This window comes from Ammodytes marinus (genome assembly GCF_949987685.1).
Source record: "Ammodytes marinus genome assembly, chromosome: 5".
Lineage (NCBI taxonomy): Eukaryota > Metazoa > Chordata > Actinopteri > Uranoscopiformes > Ammodytidae > Ammodytes > Ammodytes marinus.
Genome location: NC_137234.1, coordinates 27,564,916 through 27,577,415, shown reverse-complemented (window position 1 = coordinate 27,577,415; position 12,500 = coordinate 27,564,916). Strand labels below are relative to the sequence as shown.

General features: G+C 41.9%; 1 protein-coding gene across 1 annotated transcript in view; it reads left to right on the top strand.

The window, feature by feature from the left end:
• Window positions 1–5,891: 5,891 nt before the first annotated feature.
• tead1a (TEA domain family member 1a) overlaps window positions 5,892–12,500 on the top strand; it is a gene marked incomplete at its 3' end in the record, with an annotated part of 24,702 nt that continues 18,093 nt past the window's right edge. Inside the window, exon 1 of the mRNA XM_080027416.1 lies at window positions 5,892–6,286. Coding sequence (XP_079883542.1) covers window positions 6,082–6,286 — 205 coding nt within the window. The 5' untranslated portion in view covers window positions 5,892–6,081. The remainder of the gene's footprint in view (window positions 6,287–12,500) is intronic.

The following is a 12,500-nucleotide window of genomic DNA, read 5'->3' as shown; positions in this document are numbered from 1 at the left end:
CAGATTTGAGAGCAGGAAGGTGGGGGCATGGCCGGAGCTTGCCTGAGCAGCACGTTGCAGCATTACCATACATGGAAACATCCGCTTTTCGTGACGACAAGAATATCAGGGAATTCTGAACCGATTTGAACACGTGATTTCTCGACCGGCTGCCCTACTGTTTAGTGCTCTGCACAGCCACCCCAGACGGTCAGCAGGGAATACGTCTAAATGCATGTACCGTACATAATGACGTATATTGTACGTCATTATTTGATAAGCTAGTATGGTTAAACATGACTATACATCATTATAACGTTTATAGGTCATAAAAGTCAAAAAATATCATAGGTCCTCTTTAAGGAGATTGGAGGTGAACTCACGCACACATTAAATTCAGCTGAGACAAATACTGTTCTAGTCAGTCCAATTGATGACTACAGGGTTGATGGCTTCATGGTCCTGTGAGGAAGCAGTTCTTGTCTTCATGCTTGTTGACCTCTGTTTGTGTCTCGCCTGGCCCTGCACACATCTTCACCAAACGCTGTGAGTGGAGCATGGATAGACACCACTCCAAACGTGTGTGAATGCTCATAGGAAGCCACAATCAGAGGTGGTCAAGGACACATGTCCTTGTATGACCTGTGTGTGTGTGTGTGTGTGTGTGTGTGTGTGTGTGTGTGTGTGTGTGTGTGTGTGTGTGTGTGTGTGTGTGAGAGAGAAACGCAGCTAATCTCCAAAACTCAGCTTTAGATCCAGGTGCATAACGTTTTGAAGCTGGTCTTCACTTGTATGGATGAGAGCCAATATCAGTATTTGATGTTGTTTTTAGCTGTGCTTGTTGTTACCAATAGATACAATGAAATGGGCCCAAGAAGGAAACTGATCTTATTTATTTGTTATGTATAATCTTTGAAAATACTTCAGAAATAGACGTTTTTTTCTCAATATAAAAGGTAACCTAAGGATTTCTTCGATTGTTGTTGTTGTCCTTTTTAGGAATTTGAACCAAGATGAATATTAAGTCTGACATTTTCCAGTGTAGAAATCATCTAGTTACATTGTGCCTTTTTTGGACAACCTTCACTTTATCCACCATAGATATTACTCAAAGGGGGGTCGTAAACTAGAGGAGGACAAATTGTATGTATGTTATACGAGTTCCCATAGTGGCCGCTGCGGTGCTCAGGGACAGACAGTGCAGCAGCCTTGGCCTGAAATCATACACTTAAATACTGGCGGTTTGAATAACATGAGGTGTAAATGATCTTAACTGGCAAGTCATTTGTCCGCCGTGAAGGCTGTTCAAGTGGAGCGATAAATCAAGCGCCCCTGAATCTGTCAAGATTTAACATTTGCACACAAGTAACACATGAATGTTGAGCTTTATCAGTCCTTCATGTCAAACAATAACTACAATGAATTAAGCAGAAAACAAGAAACATATCATATGCGGAATAATTCTGATTGGGCCTCAAGGGACGTTTAAAACATTGCAAAACCTTGTAAAGTGGAACAATGTTTGCTTTGAGGATTAGGAGAAAATCCTTTTGTATGAAACGTGTGTGTGTATGTGTGTGTGTGTGTGTGTGTGTGTGTGTGTGTGTGTGTGTGTGTGTGTGTACCAGCATATGTTGGAAACAGTTAAAACAGATGCCGTTAAGTGGTCCAACAGACGAATGAGTGCAAGGAACTGACAAGCCTGTGATAACACATTCAACTTGTATACCAACGGGACCCCCTGGTGCACAGACACACACACACACACACTACATTTCGTTACAACCTCACCGGCCTGCTTTTGTATAACATGCAGACACATTGCATGGTCACAAATGCATACACGTAGCTTGGCATGCGGTGAAAGCCAGTGCGCGAGCTTGTAGGACAGAAGTGGAAGAGGGAAAAGAAAAGGCGGCCCAGAGGGAGAGCATGAGAGTCCAAGGCAGCTGCAGGACTGTGGCTGTATGCCCTGTGTGTGTGTGTGTGTGTGTGTGTGTGTGTGTGTGTGTGTGTGTGTTCTCCCGAGGGGCTGGCGCTGACACCATGGAGCCTGCTGTCCTGGCTGGAGTGGCCCGGGCCTGCCTGGTGACAGAGACACACACACACACACACACACACAGAGGGGCAGGCGGGGGGGGGGGGGGGACCCGGGGTGCAGCAGAGGAGTCTCCCAGTCAGAGTTGATTGTTGTGTGACTAATGTCTCTCTCCAGCGTCCATCTGCTGCTGGGCCCCCTCTCACTTCAACTGAACCTCACTGTGGTTCTGTTCTGTTAACCCTAAAAGCTCTCTCTCCTCTTCTCTTCTCTTCTCTTCTCTTCTCTTCTCTTCTCTTCTCTTCTCTTCTCTTCTCTTCTCTTCTCTTCTCTTCTCTTCTCTTCTCTTCTCTTCTCTTCTCTTCTCTTCTCTTCTCTTCTCTTCTCTTCTCTTCTCTCTCTTCTCTCCTCTTTAGTATGTCGGACGGCCATAGGGCTGCACAATAAGGCCAATAATTTTTCTTCAATGTTGAATCATTGTTTATTCCATGTTTAAGGGCTGAATTTTGCTCCTGAGTGAAAGTACATTTTGGTTAAAAGCTACACTGCGTATCTTCTGTTGCCCCTAGGTTCTGAGTAATTACAACAACACTTATTGGCTCATTTACATGAGACACCAGTTTGTGAACGGTGCCACACTGAGAAAAACAGAGAACGTTTTGTGGAACTTTCAGGCTTAATCAACTTTTTGTCAACTTGTTTGGTGATGGCTTGATGTAACCCACATTCACTTATATGAAAAGGTTACGCACTATAGCTTTAAAGGTGCAGAGCAGAATATTTGTAGAAATGGAATATAGTATTAATGAGTTTGTTTTAATTAGTTTACACAAAGAAAAAAATTAGTTACTGCACCTTAGAATGAGCGTTTTACATCTACACAAGAGCGGTTTGCGCCGCCATGTTGCACCGGCAGGTTTCTACAGTAACACAGAATGGACAAACTTAACAACCTTACACCCGTGCACAGGTAGACCCAAAGTGGTGTTATAACACCTGCCCTTTGCCCCCTGGCCAAATCAAGTGCCCCTTTGAAAAAAAAAATCAGAAAGTTCTTTTTTTTAATAGTGTATCTATAAATGCTCGACGATTAAAAACTTTGATAATAATGCCCCAATAAATATGTCCCCGCCCCTCCTCCTCTGCACACACTTTCTTTGTCAACGTGAACGCGCGGAGTGGACAACGGAGGCGCGTTCTACACACACACACCTACTCCCGTGCCTTGCACCACCAGCGAGGTAACACATACATGAATTGAGTCAAGAGTGTATTGTTTGCCCCCTAAGCCTCAGTTGCCAAGCTATAACTTGCATTTATTTGTCTCTGTTATAAAGTAGCCTCTACCATGCAGTGTCACACAGCTGAGCATAAATTAGCCGACTGTCCCGCTTAACAAGCTAGCCCAAAACAAAAATAGATATGACGTGATGAACACAACTAATGTCGGCGGAGTTTGTCATTGGTACAGCATGTGAATCTATCAGTATGCTGAATATTTAGTGTTGTTTAGGTTAACTTTAGGCTATATAATTAACACATGCAGTAATTTATTTGCTAAATGACTAACAGGCAATTCCCAATTGCCTGCAGAAAAAGTAGCCGTGTGCCTTGTTGTAATATAACCAAGCAGTCTTATTTTATATGGTTGGTCTCTTTTTATTTACAAATTGCAGTGCACAATGCAAATGTCTGTGCACGCCACTTACACGTCATTAGTGGGTGTCATTCGGAAATGCACCTTTTGGAAGACGATTTGGAATTTTTTAATTCCACTGCTATTTAAAGTTCTATCTATTTTTTCTTTCACAAACCAAACACAATTATGCAGACTGAACTGTGAGAGCAGTGAAGAACAATGCTTGCCGGTCCTCATGCTGAGTTTGTTGTTTCTAGGTCGTTTCACTACAATAAATTGAATTTGAATTTAAAATCCTTTGACTGTTAAAGTTGGTGACTCATTGGCACGGCTTCAGCACTGCTGGCCTTAAAGGAGTCAAATGTTTTTTTAGAGTGGTTCCCAAGTACGATGCAGCAAATTCAGATCATGTGAAGAAGAAATTCTCTACATGTCTGTCACAAAAGACATTGAAGCCAATGACTTGAGATCTGCGTCTCTGTCATTTGTTGGCAGCGTTCTCAAATGGGGACCCTTGTGTTGGAATGTGTTGTTGAACACTTTTGTTAATCAGAACCGACTTAAGAGTGAGGTAGATTAAGCACCTCACACTAAAGTCTTTCATTTGGATCTATTTTCAGTGACAGTTGTACACAGAACCCAAGTTCAACTGACCAACAATTCAACAGTTCCCAGATAATTATTATTATTATATATTTTTTTTCCCTTGGCGATTGCTGCAGCTGAGACCATGACACTGGCATTACTTTATAAAGCTTTGTTGGCTTTACACATCCAGCAGACCATGGGGCTACACTGACACTGATCCAGAGTCAGAAAGCCAGACTGGGAAGTTTGAGAGGAAACTGAAATGAGAATGGAATAGAATGGCCATGAAGAGAGAACAGACTCCAGTAAATGCAGATCCAATTCATTGATTACATTATGACAACTCGCAGTGTTTTCCCGCCCAGATGTTAAAAAAGCATTAAGCTACGCTCAGAAATGGGTTCAAATGGGTCCAAAATGTTGCCGACTGCTTTACATGCTACAGTTGCATGTGTGCTCGTGCTCACTGTCAAGTGTAATTGTGTTCAAATAAGCCAGGCACACACACACACACACTTACACACTGACACACACTTTACACTACAGGCTTGTGCAGGCCGTGGCGAGGGGCAGAGCTTGGGAAGTGTGAACAGTAGAAGACCAGACAAAATGACATGTGTTCGCCCCAAGGAGCTGGCACTGTAATAGTGCGTGTGTGCATATGTTGGCGTGTGTGTGTGTGTGTGTGTGTGTGTGTGTGTGTGTGTGTGTGTGTGTGTGTGTGTGTGTGTGTGTGTGTGTTTGTGTCTGTACTGCGCCAACCCTGCTGTTTACCGTCGGGGATTTTTAGAAGAACTATAGGCTGCTGGCGAGCCCCTTAATAATTTTTCTTTTTTTTTCTGAATCTGTAAGTAGCTGTGTTCAGTAGTGGTGTCTGTCTGTCTGTCTGTCTGTCTGTCTTGTCTGTCTTTCCCTCATCCACTTGCCCCACTTATGTGCATGTGGATTTGATGTTGGGCTACTACAACGGTTTTACAAAAATAGGCAATTTCCTCCATGAAAAGAAGCAATAATTGCCTGCCAGCAGCTGGAGTAAACGGCCTAGAATGTTTTGATCATCAGAATTTATAGTTGCGCAAGAAAATACTGTTTTGGTAAAAAAAAATACAGCCTCACTAACAATGTAAATTAAAGACGATTTGCAATATTTTCCATTATATTTTCCATTATGTTTGCCCCGTTTGCCCGAAAGGAAATTCTGGATTGTGTCCATTTACATCTGTACAAAATCAAAATGTAGCTGGCTATAAGTGAAATCGAAACAGTAGGCTTTTAGGGACATCAGTAAGAAGCACACAGAGTAACAGTAGGCCTAGATGTTATGTTGTTGTGTAGACCCTACAATATAGACTGTGAACAACGCAGCAATGCATTAGACATTTAAGTAAACTCCCCTGATGATTGTACGCCTTTACTTGTGGTTTGCAGTGCGATTCATCATGTTTGAACCATTTCAACCAATATTAAACCATAGGCAAAACTTCAATCGCAACTAACTCTCTTTTGTTTGTCTGTCTGTTTTTTCATTATAGGGTTTCCTGCTGTCTGACGTTGGATGTAGGACCAGCTTGCCCAAGTTGTCTACAGTCTACCAGCCACGTTTAGCAATACTATTTAATGATAGTTAGCGTTTGGGATTACCGCCGACAAAGCTACAGCTAGCATTAGCATTCTGTTTTCCTACTTGCTGGCTGTCCCCACTGGGAGTTCATTATTGCCGTTAGTAGTAACTGCTGTTAGCTTACCATTTGCCTTTTTTTATCACATCACCAGATACCTATAAAGCAATTAGCCTTATCATTCACACGTTGGCTGGTTAAGGGGTTAGCTTGCAAGTATGGATCGCAGTAGCTGGAGTGGCAGTGAGAGTGGTGGAGAGGACATGGACAGACTGAGTGACTCAGGGGGGGATAAGACCATGGATGGAGACCCTGAGGGGGTGTGGAGCCCTGACATCGAGCAGAGCTTCCAGGAGGCCTTAGCCATCTACCCGCCCTGTGGAAGGAGGAAGATCATACTGTCTGATGAAGGAAAGATGTACGGTGAGTGATGAGAGGGACGGTGGGGAGATGGAAGAAGATGTGGGGTGGTAGGTTGGCCTAGAGGAAAAGGGTGCAAACTTGTAACCCACAAGGTCGCTGGTTCGATCCCCGGCACCGGACAGGAGGGTGTTATTTGTAAAACTAGTGGTGGCTGGTATTACATCTAAGGTGCACCACCATCTCTACTATTGTGACCTTGAGCAAGACACTTAACTCCAAACTGCTCCAGGGGCGCTGAACTATGGTTGAACCCCCTCCGGAGTGTGGTAACTTGAGAGGTGATATGCGAAGAATGAATTTCGATATACCTTGTGTAAATTTCTCAAATTCAGGGGAGTGGTGATTTGTTAATATTTGCAGAGCCTGCAGTTAGTTAAAGAAATGTGGACTCTACATGTAATTCTCTGTATTAAATGATTATATCATCACAAACAGTGAAACGGTAATTTTACCAGTAGCTTTCTAGCTTCAAACAGTGTTCCAGGGATCATATTTTCGTCTGAGGAAAGTGTGTTCATTCAGTTATGAGAATATACCTTATAACATGTTCACTTCTCTGACACACCAAAAGTCACATAGTGCACCTTTAAGTAGGGGAGCTTTACTACTAGAAGGCTAGAACACAGTGTTATGGCCAGGATGACATGTTCTGCATGTCGGCCTGTTCAACCAACAGTGGCAAAACCAAATGTCTACAATTTTAATCATGTTAAAAAGCAGCAAAGATTAAACCAACACATCTTCATAATTTTTTTCTTGATAAATGACTTAGAGAAATATCCGATAAATCAGTTATCAAAAAGTATGATTCATTTTCTACAGATTGAGGATCAACTAAAGGAACCATGTGTGACATACAGTGTCCGTGGTTGCTCATCTTTCACACAGAGGGAGGGAGACTTTTTGCTCCGTTACATTACTAAAGCTAAGGACACCTGTTGTGTGTTAATGTATGTAGCGATGAACCATAATGTAAAAGAGTGCGGGCTCGTTTTGATTGTTCTACACACTATACACATCACGCAGCATGTTGTGGATAGAATGTGACAGTTCGACACAGTGTTAGAAACACATCCAGCGATGGGGCCGAGCTGTGGCAGTGCTCTGGTGTGGTGTGTCAGACTGTGAGTATTACTGGCTAGAGCGAGAGGGCCGTCTCACTGGGGCTCAGAGTGTCAAGGCACAGGAAAGAGAAATGAAGTGTAAAAAGAGAGGAGAGATGGAGGTGTGCTAAGGTGCAACATGTGTATGTGTGAGGGTCTGAGAATGAGCGTGATTCAAAAAGAGTGTTTGTGCGTGTGTGTGTGTGTGTGTGTGTGCGCGTGTGTGTGTGTGTGTGTGCGTGTGTGTGTGTGTGTGTGTGTGTGTGTGTGTGTGTGTGTGTGTGTGTGTGTGAAGTAATAGAGTGATGAACAGATGGTCCTCTGGCTGCCACCAGCTGCGCCTCCCTCCCTCTCTCTCTCTCTCTCTCTTTCACTCTGTCAGTTTTCTTCCCTTTTCTCCCTCTCTCTCTCTATGTATGCAGAGTGCACTTTATGGATTTCTTTATGATACTACTCAGGTTTTAAGCTTTCGAGTATTAAAATAAATCCCAGGTATTATTATTTCTTATTCTTTTTTCTGTGTGTGGGTATACACTTTATGAAAGTCTTGCCTTGGGACCTTTGTGGATTTAAATACATATTACTTGGCCAAAAGCACACAGACTCCAGAAAAGATTCAAATGTGAAATCTCCCACTCAACCATAGCATTAGCTATAGCTCCTAATAGCTCCTAATAAATGTTGAGGGCTCCGTGCAGGCCAGTCAAGTTCCTAACAAAATATTGTTTTGAACTGTGAAAGGTGTTCCTTATCATTGTCATATTAGCAGTCCGCTTCAGCTCTACAGAACGTTTGATGGTCTTTGAGTTTGTAGTTTTGTTAGTACAGCCTGTGGCCTGACTGTTTCAGTAAAGTTAAAGGTAGAGTCAGTGATCCTGGATTTCACAAACAGTACAGACATGAAGCGGATCGTGAGGAGATATTCGACGAATTTGAGGAAAAAAACACCACTAGTTTGTGAACATTATGGGGCATTGAAAAAGCCACTTAGAAGGCAGAGGTTGGTGGAGACCAAAACTAAGCTAAAAGGAGAGTCAATTTTGGACTTAGTCAGGTGACCAGACACACAACTCCAAAGGAGTGCTAACATTGGTGTGTGTGTAACATATGCATCTTCTTTAGTGCTAACATTTCAATGTAGTGTTTACATATTGTTGCACAGCCTCACAGTGACCAAACAATTCAAATCAATCAGTGCATAGGGGAATGGTCATGTTAAAACAGGAAAGGAATGGTCCTTCTTTAAAAATGTTGGAAAGTGCGAAAGCAAACGATTGTCTGTGAGTGTTTGCTCTTGCATTATTATTTTTCACACAAAGGGGGACAAAGAAAAACAGTTGCACACCATACGTCCACAGCAGTATGTTATGGACAAAGGTGTCTGCATACTATTGGCCACACAGAGTAGTGCACTCAAGTGGGTGAACTGCTGACATGCTGAACTCTGATACCTGTCAAAGCTCCTTTTGTTTGATCGATCCCTGGCCGGTCAATCAGCGTCTCGCTCTGTTCTCTGCCTCAGTGACTGAAGCTCTGTTAGCTTACCTTGTTGACTCTGTGTCCAAGTTGTTGACACGTTTTATCACTGTGACCTAATTGAGTTAGACAGTGTCTGCTTTCAGGGGCAGAGAGAGAGAGAGGGGGGGGCAGGCGAAAAATGGCGAGAAGGGATGAGCAGTGTTTGGCATAGAGACCAGAGAAGGCTTTTTTAATCGTTGCTGTCGCATCTGTCCAAACCAGAATTCTAAAAACGGTATCTGTTTTTTGTTTTGGCTCATGATGCACACAGAGAAGGACAGGTTATTATACACATTATATGTCAGCACACCTGCTGTGTAATTATTTTGCAAGAAAAATATAACCTACATTACTGCATACAAATGTCAGGTTACTGGCTGAACTCGGTATTATTTTTCTTTCATATTAAAACCAAACTGCCCCCACTGGCTTTAATGTTTTTTTTTTGGTTTCCTTGAGCGATACACAAACATGGCGGCGAGTTAGTGTCCACACAGAAAAAGAGCAAAATAATAATAGATAGGTCTAAAAATACCCTCCTCTTGCTGCAGGGAAATAGACTGGGACCATTTGCAAAAGTGCTTGGGTGACCTTACTTGTAAAGAAGCAGGAAAGTCATAAATGGATGCGTATAAAAGGGAGCGGGAATGAAAAAGGCAAATAATGGCGCTATTATCCCAGGCAAGGTATAGGCAGGTATAGAGTAGCATCTTTCTCCCCTATACAGCAACATTGTATGGATCTATAGGATGGATATTTAAGTGATTTCATTGATATTGAACCTTCTCTCTCTCTCCTTAAGCTGTGGATATGGAGCCACTCTCAGAACAGATGTATTAGACAAGGCCGGTGATGGAGGAAATGTATAGCCTGTAACACAGACCCTGCCGTACAGTCGTATTCAAATATTGTATCCAAGTTTGAAAAAAAAGAGAAATTTAACTTGGGGGTGTGGAATTATTATTTGATATGGCATATGAGAGAAAATGGCACCAATTATATAAAAAAAGACATTAGTGCACATAAGCAATGCATATAAATGTGTTTCTATCATCTATTGGCAGCAGGGTCAAAAAGTGTTAATGGAAGTTAATGGGACCAAAAATTAACGAAGGAGGAAGAGTTTGAGTAAACTGAATATACAGTGCATTATAGTGGTAATATATGAACTGAGGTTCAATTACACCACAAGTGCCCCTTTGATGAGGTACTTTTAACTCTTACATGTTTTGATAAGTGGAGTGGAGAGAGTGGAGATAATAGAAACCGATTGTAAGTGACCAACATGTGCAAACAAAGTAACACAGTGTACGATTTTAAAACGCGATTATTGAAGCGGGTTATTGAAGGTTTTTCTTCTTCAAACTATCTTTAGAATAAGTCTCATACACAGCCATTGTACCTGCTAACTGCTGTTGCCTGATCTCTGGCGATGGCTGATGTCACCACCTGTTGCACTCTGTAGGTTGACGTCAAGGCATTAGGTTACTGTTTAAAGGAAACCGGCAGCTTTTTGTTTGTAATAAATCAAAGATTAACCGTGTGGACAGCAGGCAGGAGCAATGACGTGCTGAGTCAATGTGCCTGAAGAGACGTTCAAATGAGTTCCAAGTCAAGTCAAGTCATCCTTACTGTCAGTTTCCTGCAATATGTGCCCGGCATACAGAGGAATGGAAAAAATATGTTTTCTCTCTGGCGCAATAAGTACTAAAGGATAAAAAAGATAATCGATGCAGTTTATGCAATAGGGGAGAGTGGCCTAAGTTGTGCAACTTTTCACTCAAAGTGACTTTAAAGTAAGGCCTTGACAGTAAAGTCTCCAACTCAAATATGTACATATATTTCAGGGTGTTGTGCATCCCTGGCAATAAAAACTTTGGATCTGGAATAAACTGTTGAAGAAATATAGCTTTCGGAAAAAAAGTTGTCTTGATGCACAACTTGCCCCCGGTGTGGTGTAAGTTGTGCGGTTGGAGAGAATACCATGGGGTGAATTGTGCCATTGATATATATCTCATAAACTGTAATGCAAGACAAATCCATTAGACAATCACTTGTTTAAGGTGTATTTAAAGTAAATAAAGTAAATAGTTGACAAAGATTGAAGGACAATTGTCTTAAACAAGGCCTAGCAGATCTAATGGTTTTACCTGCAAAGCTCACAATGACAAAGTCACCATCATAATCTTTCTGGCCATCTGAACTCTCATCAGTGGTGTCGTTAAGTGGAATTGAGATGTCACTCTCTTCTGAGCTACTGTAGACAATCACTTTCTTTTGGTGACCAGCGTATACAGCCATGCCACTGGCACAACTCTCAGAAATGTACTTTGCACTAGTTGCTCTGTGCTTGTGGAACCAACTGCCATCTGACAAATGTGATTCCCCTACATTTCTGCCTTTAAATCAAGGCTCAAAACCCATATGTACACCCTGGTGTTTCCTCCCCATTAACTATCTTACCTCTGCACTACTATCTGTGTTGTATGGGCTTTACGTCTTTTATTTTGGTTATTGTTATTTTACCTTCATTGTTTACCTACTGAATGCACTATTTACAGCACTTTGGACAGTGCAAACTGTCATAAATGTGCTTTTATAAATACATTTTACTTACTTACTTACTTATAACTCACCCAGGCCCTTTGGCACAAATCACCCCAATCCCAGAAATTTGGATAATAAGCATGATGCAGCAATTTAGGGCTGACATCGTGCTAACTGTATAGACTCAAAATGTAGCATACCAAAGCACTAAAACATGTGTCAAATGTTTTCAAACTTGTCTATAATTGTTCAGACACAATAATCAAAAAACCTTGATCATGGAAATTTTACTTTGAAAGGCAAAACACAGTTTTTTGAGCTTAAATGTGCTTATATCTTATTCCTTGTGTCTCCCTTCTTTACAAGATGAGTCAAATGGTTGGCTCTTCTTAAATATGTGGTCACATTTCCAATTTCTTCCACGGTTTTCTAGAAACAAGGGGTGGCACAACTTCCAAAATGCACAACTTAGGCCACTCTCCCCTACATTATTCTAGATAAAAATAAGGCAAAAACCAAACAGTATAGACAAGTAATTAAATTGAAAATTTGCAATTTGGAAAAACCTTATTTACACAGTGTGCAATATACAGTAAAGTATCCCCCTTTTTAGAAACTCAAATCAAGAACAAATCCACAAAAGACGTCCCATTGCTGAATGCTGTTTGATTGACATGTGCATCACAGTATAAAGTAGCTGGCCACTTAAAGGCACTCTATCTGTGCTGTGGATGTTGTAACTAAACGAGCTGCTAGTATAAGCCAGGCTCTGGTCCAGGGTTCGGGCTCCTGTGGTCTCTGAGGTCTGCCCAGGGTTGAACATACAACACACACACACACACACACACACACACACACACACACACACACACACACACACACACACACACACACACACACACACACACACACACACACACAAACACACAAACATCTCCACTGCTGCCTTGTAAGTAAGTGCGCACACCAAGCCTTTGAACTCACTGTTTTTTTGGGGCTATTCTCTAACACAGCTGAAGCTCTTAATAACTCCGCTAACGGATAGC